The 19,735-nt window shown below is 38.8% G+C and overlaps 1 protein-coding gene across 5 annotated transcripts in view; it reads right to left on the minus strand.

The window, feature by feature from the left end:
- ccdc141 (coiled-coil domain containing 141) overlaps window positions 1-19,735 on the minus strand; it is a 61,385-nt gene that overhangs the window by 22,668 nt on the left and 18,982 nt on the right. For all 5 annotated transcript variants that reach the window (XM_047814630.1, XM_027162629.2, XM_047814629.1 and 2 more), the window contains 15 exons: window positions 17,912-18,103; window positions 16,526-16,634; window positions 15,327-15,580; window positions 13,933-14,052; window positions 12,130-12,318; window positions 10,190-10,362; window positions 9,672-9,813; window positions 8,649-8,768; window positions 5,839-6,030; window positions 5,396-5,575; window positions 4,487-4,666; window positions 4,264-4,389; window positions 1,698-1,886; window positions 755-916; window positions 8-154 (listed from right to left, as the gene is read on the minus strand). In XM_047814630.1, the coding sequence (XP_047670586.1) occupies window positions 8-154; window positions 755-916; window positions 1,698-1,886; window positions 4,264-4,389; window positions 4,487-4,666; window positions 5,396-5,575; window positions 5,839-6,030; window positions 8,649-8,768; window positions 9,672-9,813; window positions 10,190-10,362; window positions 12,130-12,318; window positions 13,933-14,052; window positions 15,327-15,580; window positions 16,526-16,634; window positions 17,912-18,103 (2,475 nt within the window). The remainder of the gene's footprint in view (window positions 1-7; window positions 155-754; window positions 917-1,697; window positions 1,887-4,263; window positions 4,390-4,486; window positions 4,667-5,395; window positions 5,576-5,838; window positions 6,031-8,648; window positions 8,769-9,671; window positions 9,814-10,189; window positions 10,363-12,129; window positions 12,319-13,932; window positions 14,053-15,326; window positions 15,581-16,525; window positions 16,635-17,911; window positions 18,104-19,735) is intronic.

A 19,735-nucleotide genomic window follows, 5' to 3' on the forward strand; every position in this document is an offset into this window, starting at 1 on the left:
TCCTCACCTCACTGATCTCTTCTTTATACACACAGTAGTGCATGTTGCTCATCAGGTTCTCCTCACACTGGCTGGCCTGAGTGGCCCAGATCACACTGCCCTGACGGAGGCGCTCCATCTTCTCCTGAACTGAAGACCCCAATGTTTTCTGAAGCTACAGAGACCAAAACGAGACACAAACATCCATTTAGACATTAATCAAAAAATAAAAAAATAAATAAATAAATAAATAATGTGCCAAACAGAAAGTTTAGTTTTTGCAAAAAATAGAAATGTATTGATGGATTTTTACATGATCTACCTATTCAATCATAAAGGTGCAACATACAGCATTAAAGTTTAAAGCACCTAATTATAAAACTGGAATAAATTCTTATTTCACTGGCAATCAAGGAAAGCTTATAAGGATTGACTATAAAGAGCCAAGTCAAGTCAAGTCAAGTCAAGAAGCTTTTATTGTTATTGGTACCACATATAGCTGACGTATTAGAATGCATTACGCATTGACGCATTAGTGAAATGAAGCCACTTTTCTCTAGGTCCATGGTGCTACATAATACAACATAGAGCTAAGGTCTTAAAAGTATGCAATTTAGTGCAAATAGTGCAAGAGAGACAGTGCAAACAGTACAATAAACTACAGGACAGATACATAAAATAGAGCACCAACCAGAGTGCAGATTGTAATAGAATTAAATAAATCAATGTGTCTAATTAAATTCTGTCCTCAAACAAGTTCATGTCCACATCTCACCGGTTGTTTGACAGTGCTGGTGATATCAGTGGTCAGAGACATGGCCAGTTTGTAAAGGTGCCGGACGTGGTTCTGCCGCTCCTGGTGCTGGCTGAGCTGGATCCTGGCCTGAGTCGGGTCGCTCGACCCCTTCATCGGCTCGGCCTTCAACAGGCTGTCCAACTGAAGATTAGAAAAATACGTTTTTACTTTCATAGTCACACCAAAACTCTCACTAGTAATGACTCAAAACTACCCAGAGCTTTCTCACATCTAAAGGTCATTAAAAGTGTATTCGTAAAGCACATTTTACATCATCTTTAAGATTATTTAAGATTAATAAAAAAAAGTTAAGCAATTACACAATCGATTCAACCTTGGCAGAATTTCACCTATTTTAAAATGCTTAGATGATTGAAAAGCTTCACCTGAAGAGATTCAGACACATAAAGAACAGATATGGAATGTTGATATTCATTTTCTGGCTTGAATAGTTTGAGTGTAAACATTAAGTACTTGATTAGAAAGCAAGTTTAGCCTGGAGAATAAAATCAACCATTTAATTTATTGTGCACAATAGAAATAGTTAGCAGTCAGGAAACTTTGGACTCAACCTAGATTTAGAGAAAGATTTAGCTTAAAATGCTCTTAGAATGCCTTCATAAAAAGCATCTGCAGTTAGTATTGAGTCGAAGCGGACTTTAGAAAGCAAACGCCGTTTAGGATTGATTTATCAGCTCTCAGTGATGTCGGACACAATGGAGTATTTTCTCTCTCCGTAGGTTTTTCCTGAAATCAATAAACCTGTCTGAAAGAGTCTGAAAGACACTGTAATACTAATCTTTATTTTTTTCTGCCTTTTTTAATAGTCTTGATGGCACGTAAGTATTTTCTGCTTAGTGCCGCTTTTAGCTGATACTAATGGAAAACTGTGGGAGATCGGATCGATGAACCGTGACATTACCTCTTGATAAACTTGATGGAATTTGACGGCCATGCTCAAGACGGTCTCAGACTCGCGGATTTTATCCCTCACACGCTGGTGCACCAGGAGCAGCTCGCTGACCTTCTCGTTTTTCTCTTTCATTGGGATTCCTTTCAGCGTCAACAACTCAGACGTCTTAACCAGGAATTCCACTTCGGCGTTCAGTTGCTAGGATGAAAGTTAAGCAAGACAAAGTAATCTATCTTGCATGAATGGAGAGAATATAATTCATTCTGCACTGAATCTGTAGTGATGCTAAAAAGTATATATATATATATACACACACAGTACTGTGCAAAAGTTTTAGGCAGGTGTGAAAAAATGCTATAAACAAACAATGCTTTCAAAAAATGGAAGTGTTAAACTTTTATTTTCATAAATGTACAAAATGCGATGAATGAACAAAAGAGAAATCTAAATCAAATCAATATTCTTCTAGGTACACTCGCACACAGATTTTGAAGGAACTCGGCCGGTAGGTTGTTCCAAACATCTTGGAGAACTAACCACAGATCTTCTGTGGATGTCGGCTTTCTCACATCCTTCTGTCTCTACGTGTAATCCCAGACACACTCGATGATGTCGAGATCAGTGCTCTGTGGGGGTCGTGCCATCATGCTGGTTTGAAGGCAAAAGGCAGTAACACCAAATATTGATTTGATTTAGATTTTTCTTTTGTTTGTTCACTTTGCATTTTGTAAATTGACAGAAATAAACACTCATTATTTATATTTCTGAAAGCATTCTTTGTTTACAACATTTTTTCTCACCTGCCTAAAACGTTTGCACTGTACTGTATATAAAAATATACAATACTAAAAAATATTACAATGAAATCTAATCTATTTTTATCTTACTTATATTAACAAGTCGCAGCAGGCCATATTTATATGTTGGTCTGTAAAAACCCATCAGGTGTCCCTGTGTCTGAACTGATGTTAAGAAGCTTTAGGAGTTTATAATATTTTCACACAAAGTGATGTGGAAAAGCTTTTATTGACTTTTAAAATTTTTGCCATTGGCTATATTTTTGCTATCTTTCTACAGATGTCTAAATCCTCGCTAGCCAAGTGTGACTTTTATATGATTTCACACATTAAATGTCACACTTGATCAACTGGCTGGGTTTACATGTTGTATTGAAATGGACATAATAAGCCTGAACAAATCAGTTTCTAATCAAATACCGATCATCAAAATGTCTGTGATTGTCCGATGCTTCAGACAAAGTGAAATCACTTTTAAGGGATAATCCTATTTGAAAATGCTAGAACCTAATTCCTTTTAATTAAGATACATTCGAGATAGAAAAAAAAGCAACAGAGAAAATGTTATCTGACTCTTCGTTATAAGATTCTATTGTAAAAAAAATAAAAGACAATTAAAGCTGATATAAAGGCATGTTCACAAGTTTAAGAGGAAGTTTGCTTCTTTCTAGAATAAATCTTTAAAATAAGTATATATATATATATGTATAAGAAAACTGTAATATAGTATAATTGTGTGTGACCCATACTCAGAATTCGTTCTCTGCATTTTTTTTGCATTTAACCCATCCAAAGTGCACACACACAGCAGTGAACACACACAGCAGTGAACACACACACACACACAGCAGTGAACACACACACACACACACCAGTGAACACACATACACACACAGCAGTGAACACACACAGCAGTGAACACACACACACAGCAGTGAACACACACACAGCAGTGAACACACACCTGGAGCAGTGGGCAGCCATTTATGCTGCGGCGCCCAGGGAGCAGTTCGTGCCTTGCTCAAGGGCACCTCAGTCATGGCCAGCCCGAGACTCGAACCCACAACCTTAGGATTACGAGTCAGACTCTCTAACCATTAGGCCATGACTTGCTCCTTCAGTAAGAGTGTGTGTGTGTGTGTGTGTGTGTGTGTGTGTGTGTGTGTGTAAATAAATTAAAAGACTTTTTCAGTCTGTTATCAAGTTAGACTAGTGAAATAATTTAATGCAAAGTTTATTATCCTATTAAAAAAACAAAGCTGTTGTCTGAACAACCCTTAGGCTTCCTTTAGACATCATTTACGCTTCAGATATTCGTGTGAATGCTGTGCTATGTTGACGCTGTGCCTAAAATAACATCACACTAATGCTCTTGATAAAAATAAGCATGAATAAAAGGATCAGTAGAGTCATTTAAGGCTCATCTCTCTGTTTTCTGCCATCTCTCAGACTGACACATGCAGTAGCCAATCAGCATTGAGGATGTGATGTTGATGGAAATTTTGTTTTTGCATTGCTGCTTGTATTTTCTGATCTGTTGCATTAAAAGTCACTGAACGGATTTACATTTACATTTCCAGCATTTAGCAGATGCCCATATCCAGAGGGACTTACACTTTACACAACTGAGCAATTGAGGGTTAAGGGCCTTGGCTCGGGGGCCCAGCACTGGACGCTTGGTGGACGTGGGAATTGAACTCACAACCTTCCGATTGGTAGTCCAGCAACTTGACCAGTAGTCTACCACATTTTATTGTGACCTCAAATACCGTACATACCAGAAACTGTGGCTTGGCGGAGATGAATCTCTCTTGCAGCTTAGACACACTCTGAAGATCACTTCCCAGGTCATGTTTGGACGCTGGAGAAAGAATTCCATCCAGAGACTTCAGTTCATTCACAACCTGTAACAGCAAATCACACTTCCTATTATTAATGTGCCTCCTAATGTGCATTTCCGCCTGTCCTCATAGTTTGCATCAAACAAGTTCAGTGTTTTACCTTTTTAACTTGATCTTTAAATTTTTTCCACTGCTTCTTCAAAGACTTCAGTTGACTGTAATGGAGCTGCCATGACGTCCACAGGTCGGTGAGCTCGGCTTTCTTCCTGCTCAGACTGTCTGTAGTCTTTTCCACAACATGAACTGCTGCTTTGATGTTCAGACTCAACGTCTCACTTACCTGTAACCGGCAGCAAGCAATGGAGTAAAAGACAGTTCTTTAACAGCATAGATAGCAATAGAGCCTGTAGACCAGGTGACTAAAATCACTTGTTGCTCTCATGTTTATTTGTTTTCATTTATTCATTCATTCATTTTCTACCGCTTATCCGAACTTCTCGGGTCACGGGGAGCCTGTGCCTATCTCAGGCGTCATCGGGCATCACGGCAGGATACACCCTGGACGGAGTGCCAACCCATCACAGGGCACACACACACTCTCATTCACTCACACACACACACTCACACACTACAGACAATTTTCCAGAGATGCCAATCAACCTAACATGCATGTCTTTGGACCGGGGGAGGAAACCAGAGTACCCGGAGGAAACCCCCGAGGCACGGGGAGAACATGCAAACTCCACACACACAAGGCGGAGGCTGGAATCGAACCCCCAACCCTGAAGGTGTGAGGCGAACGTGCTAACCACTAAGCCACCGTGTCCCCCTTGTTTATTTGTTTTGCTCTTCAATTTTCTACATTTATAACATTTAGCAGATGCCCTTATCTAGAGTGTCTTACAATTTATTTCAATTTATACAACTTAGAAATCGAGGGTTAAGGGCCTTGCTCAGGGGCCCATCAGTGGCAGCTTGGTGGACCTGGGATTCGATTTCCTGACATTCCGGAAATTAGTGGCTAATGTTTTCCAAATGAAGAAATGTAAATGTTTTCAGTGTAACTGACCATAGTAGAGATGTTGATAAAGTTGTTGCCCTGGTCCTGCATGGAGAGGAACTTCTGTAAGAACAACTGCCATCTTACATCCATGTCCTCCTTCACAACAACGCCAATTTCCTCATTCTCCTCCTCGGTCTCTGGTCTTTTCTTGTAGAAATCCAACAACGTCTTAATCTGATCTCCAACCTGGAAAAGGATATTAACACCATAACAAAATAAAATGAATGAATGAATGTCATTATCACATGGGGAAATAAAACCAAATGCAAATACCATTTTACGTAATTTGATTGAACCCCATGACAATGCTTTATTATAGTCAGTAAAACTATAACATTTCTATTATGAACGTTATCACGGTGTTTCTTTTGCTTATACATACACTGACACATTTTTTAACTCCATTTGTAAGAAGGTCATGCTCAGATTGACTCAGTGTGAATAAGCACCTCATTGGCAGTAGATAAAAAGCTAATGTAGCTCCTGAGGCTCTCCAGGCGTGCGGAGATGTTCCTCTGCAGCGTGTTCAGCTGCTCTCTCAGCACAGAGGCTCGGTTGGAGAGCTCCACTGCCTCAGAGGACTCCAGCTTCTTCAGTTCCTTAACCATTCCCTCAGTGGTTTCTGACTCTGCCATAACACTCTGAAGGAAAATGACACACCTCAGGTTCTCAGTGACAATTTATTAATAGTTTTACTTTAAAGGACTCAACACTGTGGAAAAAAAAATTGTCTAACAGTTCCAGCCCATGCCACCGAAGGTGCAGAGGGCATATCATCAAAAAAAAAAATGGCCACTTGTTACTTCCTCTTGAATTCACTGTTTTTTAATCAGTTCGTTGTGAAATCATTTTTGATCATACTTTTATGTCTCATCTATGTTTTTAACTGGATTTTGATATTTTTTCTTATTACACACTTTGTGTATTTCATATATCCCTTTTGTGTTGATTGCTGGTTGTTTCTGACACTTTTGCCTTCCTTTAAATGTAAAATTATGTCATAATTACCTAAAGTGTCTACAATTTATAAGGCAAACTAACAAGTAGTGCTTTATATAGGTTACACTACTACAGGAATAAAGTATATAATCCATCGTATATGTGTTTAGATGATGTATGTATATATGGGACAGTATGCTAGTGTTGAGTTTGTCAACATGCAGGCCATAACAGATCACTGCCCTTTTCTGAAGTAATAGCATGAGTCATGGTGTCTCGTAGATTACATCAGATCAGAAGAGAGATAAAGTGGACCTTTAAGAAAGACTGAAGAAAACTATGCATGATACTATGCATGATTGTTGAACTTCATGAGAAATACTGGAAACAAAACAAGGATTTCATTATCAATCTCATTAAAGCTTTCAACACTGTTATCCAGCAAATCATGCAGCCCATACTTGGGAGTTTAGCGTGCGATCCAAATTTAGCAGGAACTTAAAAGCCCCTGGGATAAGACCCAGTAGGTGGTCTGTGGATTCTCTGTTCTCAGTGAATGTAATGATGAAGCAGTGATATAGGTTGGGTCAACCGATGTTTAACTGTAAAACCCTGCAGCAATCAGACACCTTTCCAAGAACTTACTCTCTGACACATTAGTGGTTTACTATCTACCGTGCTAATCTACTAATTAACCAGCACAGCTAGACACCTTTTAAGACAATTCACCGGTCTGCTACCACGCCGAATGCCACCTGAATACTTGATGAAAGTAACTAAAGCTTGGATATATGCTAGATTTTCTAAAGCAAGTGAAGAAGTGAGATGAGGTGTCTCAGTGGTTAAGGATCTGGCATAGGGAGCGACTAGTGAAGAGCTGACAGAATACCACAAATCTATAAAGCATCCAAAAGTATTGATGCAAAGCTTAAAGGCAACACCATTAGGTGGGCCATGTTAATCGATGGTCTCTACCATGCCAAGAGTCCTACAAATTACTCCAGTTTGTCTACAGGAAACCTATCGGACAGAAGCTGTTGTCGAAGGGTTGCTTTAAAACAGACTTAGGAATGGAAAGACAAGTGGATAGTAAAATGCCGGCATACACACTGGCACGCTGAACCATACAGCAAATCTATCATGTCCCAATTACAGCAAGATATTTGTGTCCAGGTATTGTCCACGGTTCTTACTATCACACTTGCAGATCAAGAATTCATCTGTGAATATAAAAGATGTTGTATAAAAGGCGTGATTACATTAACCCAGTTCTGGTGTCCCTTCAGTGGCTCCCTGTCCACTTTAGAATCAAGTTTAAGATCTTGCTGATTGCTTTTAAGGCTCTTAATGTGACCACCCACCCCTGTATATTATGACATAAGCACCTGTATATTTATCGAGATAATATATAATATATAACACCGTGTATATTTCATGTCTATAGCACCCAATCTGTATATCTTGTATATCCATACCTGTATATCCAAAGCATATTCCTCTGTAGATGATCCTTTTCATACAGTACTCATATTGTAAATACTGTACATCTTGCACTTGCTGCTTATTGCATTTCTGGTTAGATGCCAAACGGCATTTCATTGCCTTGTGCTTGTACATGTGTAATGACAATAAAGTTGAATCTTATCTAATCTAATGTCTTCAACTAAAAGGTTAAAGAGCCTAGCAGTCGCTGTTCCAAGCCTGTGGAACCAGTTAACACTTGAAATTAAATGTGCTCTTTCCATTTCTGCTTTTAAATCTTGGCATACCTCAATACGTACTGTACTTCTATTCTCTTGTTGCATTAATCCAGTCTGTCTGTGCTTGTCCCAGTCTGTTTGCTAGTTGTTACTATTGGTTTGTTTATATACATATTCATTCATTCATTCATTTTCTACCGCTTATCCGAACTTCTTGGGTCACGGGGAGCCTGTGCCTATCTCAGGCATCATAGGGCATCGAGGCAGGATACACCCTGGACGGAGTGCCAACCCATCACAGGGCACACACACACACTCTCATTCACTCACACACTACGGACAATTTTCCAGAGATGCCAATCAACCTACCATGCATGTCTTTGGACCGGGGGAGGAAACCGGAGTACCCGGAGGAAACTCCCGAGGCACGGGGAGAACATGCAAACTCCACACACACAAGGCGGAGGTGAGAATCGAACCCCCAACCCTGGAGGTGTGAGGCGACCGTACTAACCACTAAGCCACCGTGCCCCCTATATACATATTATTTATTATATAAATCTTCATTTGAAATTGAATGCCAATGGGTCTCACTTGTTTTTGTGTGAAGTTAAGCTCACCTGTGTATGTGTGGATAACTCCAGGTGTTTGTTGAGCACCTCCTCAGCCTCAAAGAGTGAGGAACCAGGCTCTGTATAACTGGATAAGACAACATTACTGCTTTTAATCCAGCTGGAGATCTGGAAAGAAAAACATTTCAGTGTGATCAAATGTGCAGCTCTGCTACAATCAACTTGTTTCCTAATATTCGGAAAAAAGTGGTCATTGGCAGGAGCTACAGCCATATGAATTACCATCTGGAATATAACAAAATATTTTGGGCACCATCATTTTTGTGTACCGAGTTGTAGCATAGAAAGCAGAGTGAAATAAATTGTTTTCATTTAGAAAACAGAAATGACTGAATGAGCATAAAATGGCTGGCAACAAATTGCAGTTTGCTGCACAGCCCAGGGCTAAGATCTGTTCCTTCCAGCAGCCCTCAATCAATCAAAAAGCTTGCTCCAATTTCAACTGAAAACTAAACTTCCTTTTCAAATCCAGGCAAACATGTTGGTTTTATTCTGTCTAGATTGCTTTTTCATTTTCCAAACATAAAAAATATATGAAAGATAAAAATATTACATCTAAATTATAAGGCCAGATCATTATAACAGCAGTATCGGTACATGACTATTTCTCTTAATAAGTTGTGGTCAATAATCATCCATTTTTATGAGTAGTACTCTGTATTCTCCCAGTTGTAAAGGGAACCACACTAACAGTGTAGAATAAAAGGGCATATGACAGAATGTTGCCCAGAGGACTTAATGTCACACAACAGTTGAAATCATGCAGTGTTATTTGTAGTGAATATGAAAACACACACACTTCTGGCTCGCCGATTCCTTACTTAGATATAATCTTCAAGTACGATTAATTTAAGAACATCATTAGAACAACATTATGGTCCTCATAAGACAGGTAATGTGCATCTGTGCACCTTTGGGGTAGTAAGTGGAGTGTTAAAAACAGGACCCAATCAATAAGCATTTGATTTAGAAGAGCTTAGCCGTTACAAATGAAATCGTTTCCCTCTGTACCTTTTCCTCCAGGTTGTCGAAGGAGGTCAGCAACTGCTGTTTCTTCCCAGCAAGTTCCCTATTGGCTTGACACTGCTTGCTCAGCCCATCCACCCGCTCTCTGATGTATCCCAGCATTTTTTGCACACCTCCGACTTGGGCACTGCCAAAAATATATATATATATACTGTATATATAAGTTCACAGGTGGATTGAACCTATCCTCATCTGGGTGACACCAGAAAGTGTGATTGAAAATAATGTCCTTTCTCCAACTGTATATATATATATATATACAAGTGGTTGTGTAACCAGGAGCTTTTGAGCAACCTTTCTGAACTCATTATAGATTTAACACTAATGCCTTCCTGCCGAAGCCATCAGATGTTTAATGACAGAGCACAAAACCGACCACTGCAACAGCAGTTCAAAGCCAGAGCCATAGTATTCTTCTTAGTATTCACTCCAACGGTGTTCTTCTGTGGTACCCACGTTGTAGGTGGTTTAAAGTGTTGAAGATCAGCTCGTAAATGTCTCACCTCTGTGGACTGAGCTTCTGAAGTATGAGCTGTCCTCGTTGAAGAGGTTCAGCGGCCACTTCTTTAATATTGCGATGCAGTTCTTCGTGCTTCTTAGCCAGCTCGGTCAACTGCACGGTTTGAGTCTGCAAGCCCTTTATAGTGCGCTCAATGTTTCCCAGGATTTCAAAAGCCTGAAAACCACAAAGGGGGAGAAAATATGGAACATGCTTAGTACTTGAATAATATTGTCTATAATAGTGCATGACAAAAAAAAAAAAAAGAAAAAAGAACAAAGCAGTGTGACATACGGTGGCCGAGAAATGCAAAACACATTAACAAATCTGAAAACACAACGACAAGTCAGACAACCCGGAAACGGTAGGTATCATTTGTGAATGGAAACTTACCGATCATCGGACGAGACACCTGTCACTCAAGATATACAGGTATGGAATCTTATGTGTAATGTGTAAAGTTCTCCGTTTAAATATAAGAAAATAACAGAATTAATCCACAGTAACCCATTCCATCCATCCATCCATTCCAACTTTTCCCTGAGCATACTGTTGAACTTCATGTATACCTTGAGTGACAGATGTCTTGTCCAATGATCGGTACGTGTTCCAATCACAAACTACACTAACCTCTTCCAGGTTGTCTGAATTGTCGTTGTGTTTTCGGATTTGTTAATGTGCTTCGTGCAACGATTCAGACAACCCGGAAAAGGTAGGTATAGTTTGTGAATGGAAACTTACCGATCATTGTACAAGACACCTGTCATTAAAGATATACAGGTGAATGACAGGTGTCTTGTCCGATGATCGGTAAGTTTCCATTCGCAAACTATACCTACCGTTTCCGGGTTGTCTGGCTTGTCGTTGTGTTTTCGGATTTGTTAACGTGTTTTTGGATTTGTTAATGTGTTTTGCACTTCTAGGCCACCGTAGTGACAGTATGCTCTATCAAAAGAACTCTATCATAAGACAAGATGAAAATTTACTTATGAAGTCAGATTGTGTCCTCCAAATTGTGATCTAGCATGCTATATAACTCAGATCAAATCATTCAGTGTAGTAAATTCAGGATATACAGATTTCTCTTCTAAACGTTTTCTCATGACCTTTGATTTGAATCTGTTGGAGCAGGGACATTACCAAATCGTGTAGGTCTCCACAACTTAAATGACTTGAAATAATTCCTGTATCCACTGACATTCACTAGACTATCAATAAGTGCAGTTTACTTATTAGACAGTTACTTATAATAACCTCAATTTTTCATTCCGTTTCATACAATAAAGGTTCCGCTCTTATAAACTGGTAATTCACTCAGTCTGTGATCCGTTCCCTAAAATAAATAACCTCAACCCTTAGCTTAATAAATGTATTTATACGTTATATATTATATTCATAAGCCTTGATTCACATAATATAATTCACATTATATTAAAGCCTCTAGAAAGAGAAAAATGAAAAGGAACAAAAGAAGACGGTCGAAGATGAAAACATTAAAGTCCGAAAAGTATAATCACTTTTTGAACACCTTTTAGCGGCAAAACAGGAAGGAATTACAAGGAAAAGAGAGAAAGAACAATACACCTGGGAGATTTGTTCTGTTTACAACATCTCATACTTACATCTTGCTGGAATCGAATGAAGAATTAATTAGGAGAGATAATGATCACCATGAAGCATCAAATCTACTTAAATTTAAGGAATTAATTTCTAAATTGAAATAATATTTTACTAAATGAAATGAATTCATTATTAATTGGATATATTCAGTTAATTAATTGAGAGAGCATAACGTGAGCATATTTTTATTCACTGTGAGACTTACGGCCTTTTTAATTTACTGTCTGTGATGATACAAACATACTGCACTACAAGCTTAAATAGGTGAATCATCAGAGCCATCAGACATAATTACGACGGCATTTTACTGCCTGGATCACATACTTTATTAGCGCTGCTGAAGAAGCTGTTGCTCTCGTGCAACTGTCCCAGTCGACACATCATCAGATCCCAGAACTGGTCATTTATCTTGAGAAGATTCTGACTTTTCTGTGAGATGGAGATGAACTTTTCACTTAAGGAAAGAAGCTCAGATGCCTGCTGGAGAAGTCGCTCAACCAAAAGGGTCCATTTCTGCACACATAAGATAGAATTCACTATTTTTTGTACACCACTTTTAACAACGGACATTGTCTCAAAGCAGCTTTATAGAACATAAGAAACATAATACAAAGAGTTCAATATTACACAAAGATTAATATTGCAAAAAAGTTTGAGATTAATGTTAGACTTGTATTTAAACGTTTTTGTATTTATCCCCACTGAACAAGTCTGAGGTGACTGTTGTGACTGTGGTGAAGAAAACCTCCCTTAGATGGAAGAGGAAGAAACCTTGAGAGGAACCACACTCAAAAGTGAACCTCATCCTCATTTGGGTGACAGTGGAGGGTGTGATTATAAACTGTTATGAATAATGTCCTTTCTACAGTCAGATACGTCATATGCAGTCATATACATTAGTAAGGAGAGTCACCAGGGGCAGACTGGATTTAATATTTCAGCACAGTCAATGATACCAAATCTCCAAACTGCAGCCGATCGATTTTTAAATTGGAACTTGGTCAGTTTTACATAGTAAAAAAGACACAACAGCAGCCAAGAGGCTAAGTCAACCACCGCCATGCTTTACTGCAGATGTTCTTATGCTAAATTTAGCACATACAGCTACTCGCAGCAGCAAAAAAACAAAGATCATTCTTTGTGGCTTCCAGCAACAAGATCAACAGCTACCTTTGGCAACTAGATGTTGGTGACAAAACTGAGAAAAGTTTAACTTGATGCAAATACGGAGCAACTCGGTGGAACGACTTGGTGTAAATGTGATTTATGACAGTAGACCGTATGTGATCTGTGGCACAGAGCACACACACTGCTTCTACTTCATCTCAGACATGCTGGTAAATTTTATAAACAAACAGCAAAACGTCTGTTGGAATGTTTCCAAATTTTTAAGCTCCAAGAAAACAGATTTCTTTGCACGGATTGTTAGTCATGCCACCCACTGATAAACGTTATAACTATAGCAACCAGTATTCGGAAGCCTAAAGCCGTCTTTATGATTTTTTTTTTTTTACATCTGCACTATGAACTTGCCAATGGATTTCACTAGCTTTCCACTCTTTCATAAAGTGCAGCTTTGTGGAGAGTTGTAGCATGAACAGCTTCTCCCATCTGAGCTGTGGATTTCTCCAGCTCCTTCAGAGTTACCCTTGATCCCTTGGTTGCCTCTGAGACTAATCCCTCTTTATCCGCTAACTGACATTTGGTGGACGGACTATTTTAGACAGAATTGCAGTTGTGTGTTGTTCTTTCTATTTTTTTTTTTAAATAAGGGATTTAATGGAGCTCTGTGAAATATTTGGAAAACTTTATATAGATTTTGATATTTATTTTCTAGAACGTTCCACAACAGAACAAAGTTAGGGGTTTCACGGCAATGGAGAGAACTTTTATTAAACTTTTAAATCTAAAATGCATATTATTTTATAGCTATTTCCCCTGCACCAATAAATGCAATACATTTATAAGGGTTTATAATATGTAATATTAATCATGCCCATTTCAGTCCCAGGATGTAAAGAGTTTCAGTCTATATCAGGGTTTCAGTTATATCTCTCAACTGTATTGTAAATAGCTGTATTTCTGCATTACTTGTAAAAGTCCTTATAAAATAAAAAAAAGCCATACCTTGGCTTTGAGTTCAAATTCTTTATACTCCTGCAGCAACTCCTCACTTTCAGACAGGGATGAGCCCAGCTGATTCCTTTCTAAGAATGGGTCGGCATTTTCCTTAAACCAGCGTGTTACCTGCGTGGTAAAGAGAATAAGAGGCCAAACAGTAACAGGGCTTTTATAAACAGAGACTGCAAACAGCTTTAGAGATTTTGAGGTGGATATCATCAATAGGGAGCCAAGAGCAGAAAGAACCGCCTTGAGATTGCAGGAAGAATAAACATTAAAAAAGAGAAAAGATTTAACACTGCGAGCAGAACGTGATCCTGGAACACAGTTCTTGTAATGTGAGGATGTACATTTTACATTGGATTTATCTTTTTAAATAAAAATAACAACCCTTAATGTTTCTTTTATGACTTACCGGCTAATGATGTCCTGATAAAAATGTACACAGCTCACCATCATTTCATTTTCAAATTACAAATAAACATTTACGTAGAAATTCTCAGTGTCGGTTTTCCTGCTACTGTATAATGATAGGAATGTTTTCATCAGGACGTAACATATTGTTCTGCATTGTAGCTTTTTTCTCATCTTGCATTGATTGGAACTTACAACAAGCAATATTCAATACTGAGCAGCAATCTATGTCAAATGCTTTTATTCCATATTGTAGATGTCTAATGTAAGGCTTCAGATTGCCAGTCAGTGAACCATTGCAACAACCCTTTGCCCTGTTTAAAATTTAGCATGTCAGAAAAAAATTAAATTGTAGAAAAATTTCGATTTTTCATCAGGACAAGATAGCTATATCTTGTTGAACCAACACTGCAGTAGTGAGGAGCCAGGCATCTTATATTAGGAACTAAGTGGTTCTCAAATTCAATCAACAGGAACGCTTCCTGTTTACATCCTCTTTGGTTTACACCTAAGCTAGTTAGCTAGTGAGCTACAGCACAGATATTTATTCTTAATATATAGGTTCATAGCTGATGATTCCTATTTCATCAGCATGAAGTCTAGGTTTGAAGTTAGTACAGTAATTTTTCATTGACAGAGAGGTTCAGTCCAGTCTGGCAGATTTCTGGAGGAGGAGAGTGAAATGCTTTATATGTGGGTTACAAAATAATAGATTGATCTGGGTTATAAACGGTTTCAAACACATTTCAGTTAAAAGCTACTTTAACTTTGATTAACTTCCCCGTGTCATTCATCAGGCTTTATCAACTCGCTAGCCACTGATTAGCTGATATTTGTTCCATGACAGAACACTGCTACCTACAGTATAAAATCTGTTTAAAATATTGCCATTCAACTTTATCTGTTAAAAATAAACATTTTTAAAAGTTTCCAAAAATCATATTTATTTAGTTAGTTCCAATATACTCATCTATCAGGTCACTTACTTCCTGTTCCTGTCTCTCCCACTCAGCGATCCTGTTATTCACTTCCTGATTGCGGATTTGTTGAACCATACACTGATCAACTGCCCTGCGTCGGTCTTGCAGGAGCTCCATCAGTCCATCCACTTTCCTGTAGCTGTTGCGGGCACCGCGTGCCCCACATCCATACCTCAGAGCCTCCTCAGCCTCAAAGCTCTTCAGGAAATCCAACAACTCATAACTTTTATTTAGCGCCAGCATTGACTTCTCCAGGAGGCCTAAAAGTTCACACAATGGCATTAAATCATTTGATGCAATTTTAAAAATGTACTGTAAAAGTGTGCTGTATGGAATTAATGAATTAACTTTTTTAAAAGCACCAATAATTCTTTATTTTTACAGTAATCATTTATCAATAAATATATTAATGGGAAAAGAGTTTTTGATGCCAAATGGCAGGCATGTCGTCTATAAGGGTTAAAAGCAATATTATGTTTCCACTGTTATGAGTGTACTGCACACAGACAGGTTTAGATTTAGTCCATTAACACTTCCTTAAAGCTTCCAATAGTGCTGTGGTCATTTTTCTTCATTATGACCTGGTCTGATGATCACACTGGAAGAACAATAATGGTCCAAGAGAAAACAACAAAATAGGTGGATAGATAGACAAAAGGAAGGCAGAGCAGACAGACAGACAGACAGACAGACAGACAGACAGACAGACAGACAGACAGACAGATAGATAGATAGATAGATAGATAGATAGATAGATAGATAGATAGATAGATAGATAGATAGATAGTGCAACAGATAATATATTAGACAAACTGGCAGACAGACAGACAGCTAAATAGCTAGATAATGTAATATTCAGACAGAAAAACTGACCCACAGAATAGTGGACATCAAATGGAATAATCTCCGTATTAAGAAAGAGAAAGACGGTATGAATGAATGTTCAACAGCTAGCCACAGACAGACAGACAGACAGACAGACAGACAGATAGATAGATAGATAGATAGATAGATAGATAGATAGATAGATAGATAGATAGATAGATAGATAGATAGAAAGATAGAAAGATAGATAGATAGATAGATAGATAATGTCATACACAGACAGTCAGATATATGTGTGTGTGTGTGTGTGTGTGTGTGTGTGTGTGTGTGTGTGTGTGTGTGTGTGTGTGTGTGTGTGTGTGTGTGGTCAGCTCACTCACTTCTCTTCACACTGCTGTATTTGTGCTTCAGCTCATTTAAACAAACATCACCGTTCAGTTTGTGGCCCACACGCTGCAGCTCCTCCGCTTCATCTATCTTAATGGCAAACTACAGTCGCACAAAGAGAACACAAACACACACAACATACTGATTAAATTCTGCACTATTTACACCTTATTAACATGTCTGATGGGTGATGTATTAAGATTAAGTTCTCATCTTTACACACTCGTGTGTATCTGTAGTGTGTGTGAGAGCCTGTTCAGTCCTAATCCACTTACAGTGTTACTATAGAAACAAGAACTCCTTTGAACAAGTGTATATCATTAATATAAAGCTGTGTGTTGAATTACAGCGAGTCTTAAAACTGCCAAAATTTCAGTTCTAGAAAAAGAATCAGCGCCTTGAGTAATCACAGACAGAACTGATTACAGTCATCAGTAATCAGAGGCTTATTCAACTCTTCTGTCCCAGAGCACACCCAGTCCTGACTGGAGAAAAATACACACAAGCTCAAATACACTTGTTTCCTTTCTCAGTCCAATCAGCAACGGACCTCATCTTTTCTTTTCTGTCCTGTTCTTTAATGTGTAATTTTAGCTCAGTGTGAATTCCCAAAACTAATATTAAAGCCCTTGTTTAAAAAAGGGAGAGAGAAAAAACAGAGGAAACAGCTGTTACTTTGAAAGTAAATTATGCAAACATACATACACACACACACACACACACACACACACACACACACACACACACACACACACACACACACACACACACAGAGTTAGTTCAGATGTGGAAGCAGCAACACAAACTCGGCACAGAACAAAAGTGTAGAGATGGATGATGATGAAAGGCTGTACTGGAATCTTATCAGACATTCTCTCTCTCCCTCACTCTCTCCCTCCCTCTCTCACACACACACACTCACTGTGTTTTCTCTCTTTTTCTCCACCACTCCATCCCCATTACCTCTCAGGCTCTTAATTCTCTCTCTCCCTCTCTCACACATTCTCCATCCTCTTGCTCCTCACTCAGTCCATTCTCTCTTTTTTTGGAGTTCACTATCCCTCTCTCCCGCTGAGTTTTTCACCCATTCTCTCTCTCTCTCTCTCTCTCTCTCTCTCTCTCTCTCTCTCTCTCTCTCTCTCTCTCTCTCTCTCTCTCTCTCTCTCTCTCTCTCTCTCTCTCTCTCTCTCACTGCATTGTGCCAAACATGCGTCTCTAACATGTTTGCTGTGATTAGCTTAATCACATGAATGTAATGACTTTAATGTCTCTAATCTTAACAAGATCGTTTTTTTCCACATTATTTATTTCTTATTAAAGTAAGAACAATGCATTTGGTCCTAAGGGTTATGGTTGTGACGTGCTCGTCTCTCTCTCACCTCCAGCGCGTGGTCATAGAAGTTGCAGGCCAGCTGAAGGAGTGAGCGCCGTTTCTCCAGGTGGCTTACTAACATTTTCCAGGCCTCGCTGAGAGACATAGCCATGGCCTCGTACACATCCTCCTCACCTTCCTTCTCCTCCGCAGTCTTATCCGCCTCCTCCAACAGCGCCCGCACGCCTCCTTCATTTCTCTGCCACATAATTTCATATCGCTTTGTTAAGTAATTTGACTTTGATTACCCGTTTCACGCTGCTCGATATGATGAAACACAGAAACACTGATGAAAGATGAATCATTGGAAAAATTACCAGCTGTACAGATGATTTGTGCGGTCTAAATCTTTTGTGTACTGTTGTTAAAGCTTGATTTTAACGAGTGGCTTAATTTGGAGGATTGGATTTGAACAACTGAAAGCATTTTAGTCAGTGTAGTGCATTCAAATCAACACTGAAACAGTTTTCAACAAAAAAAAACAACAACTTATGTACGGCACACAACAAAACATGACAATTTTAATGGCCAAAGTCCCACTGCACTGCACTATACTGAACACATTTACATTTCTGACATTTGGCAGAAGCTTTCATGTACATACAGTTATAAAACAGCTTTGTTCTCTACCTGGAAAACAAATTGTCATGCTAGTGCAGATCTGTCAGCGTGTAAACATTCCAAGAAGCTGAGGAGACAAATCTCAAAAGTGCCAGAAAAGCCATTGTTCAGTCCCATGAGCAGAAATCTCTCACTCTTCTGAGCTGAAACTGTATTGCTGGTATGTAAATGTGAATCTGCGGCAGTGCCGAAAAGTTTCAGAAATGAAAACAGACTTAGGATTGAAGATCCCTGCTTCTATTTTTTATTTTTTACTTTAAAGCCCAGACTATCCGACTTCACAACAGCAAACAAATGCAAAAGGCATAAAATATGAATTTATAAACAATTCTTTTGAGATAATAAATGGCAGTCGAATGTTCGTGCCAAATAAAATCCCTAGTCACAAAGGCGTAAAACATTTCTTTGTTTATTATTATTTCTTTGTTTATACGGTGGAATTAAAAACCCTTGTGGACGTGCTGTTAAAGAAAAATAATGAACAACAGGGTGGTATGATGTTGCCATATGACACAGAGTTATTGTTACCACACTGAAGTATTACAGCACATCCTAAAGTCTACTAGTCGTTAGAAGTAATTACATGGTGTTGATAACTTTTTTTATAATTGGGCCACCCGGAGATTTATACCGCTGTTGCGTCAGTCAGCTTCATGGACGAGTCTTCAGCAGTGATCATTTGAAGTCTTCGCTGGAAGGAATTAGTGTTGGGTCTCAGAGCCCAACTCAGAAATTTGTGCTGACCTGTTCGTTCCTCAGGAACTCTTGGTTGCTTAATTCAACTCCACTACAAACCGTTGTAGAAAGGACATTATTTAAATTTACATTATTTCCTATCCAGTGTTCACTACTGAGTCTGGTTCCTCTCGAGGTTTCTTCCTTATATCATCTCAAGGACTTTTTCCTCACCACCGTCACCTCTGTCTTGATCATTAGGGATAAATGTTAGAAATAAATGATAAATTAATTTTAAACTTTAACACATTTATACTGTTTCTATACTTTTGTAAAGCCATTTTGAGACAATGTGCTAGACAATGTGCTAGACAATGTGCTAGACAATGTGCTAGACAATTGAATAGCCGCAGGGGGGCACGGAGGCTTAGTGGTTAGCACTTTCGCCTCATACCTCCAGGGTCGGGGTTCGATTCCCGCCTATGCCTTGTGTGTGTTTAGTTTGCATGTTCTCCCCGTGCCTCGGCGGTTTCCT

Source organism: Tachysurus fulvidraco, chromosome 6, assembly GCF_022655615.1.
Source record: "Tachysurus fulvidraco isolate hzauxx_2018 chromosome 6, HZAU_PFXX_2.0, whole genome shotgun sequence".
NCBI classification, from domain to species: domain Eukaryota; kingdom Metazoa; phylum Chordata; class Actinopteri; order Siluriformes; family Bagridae; genus Tachysurus; species Tachysurus fulvidraco.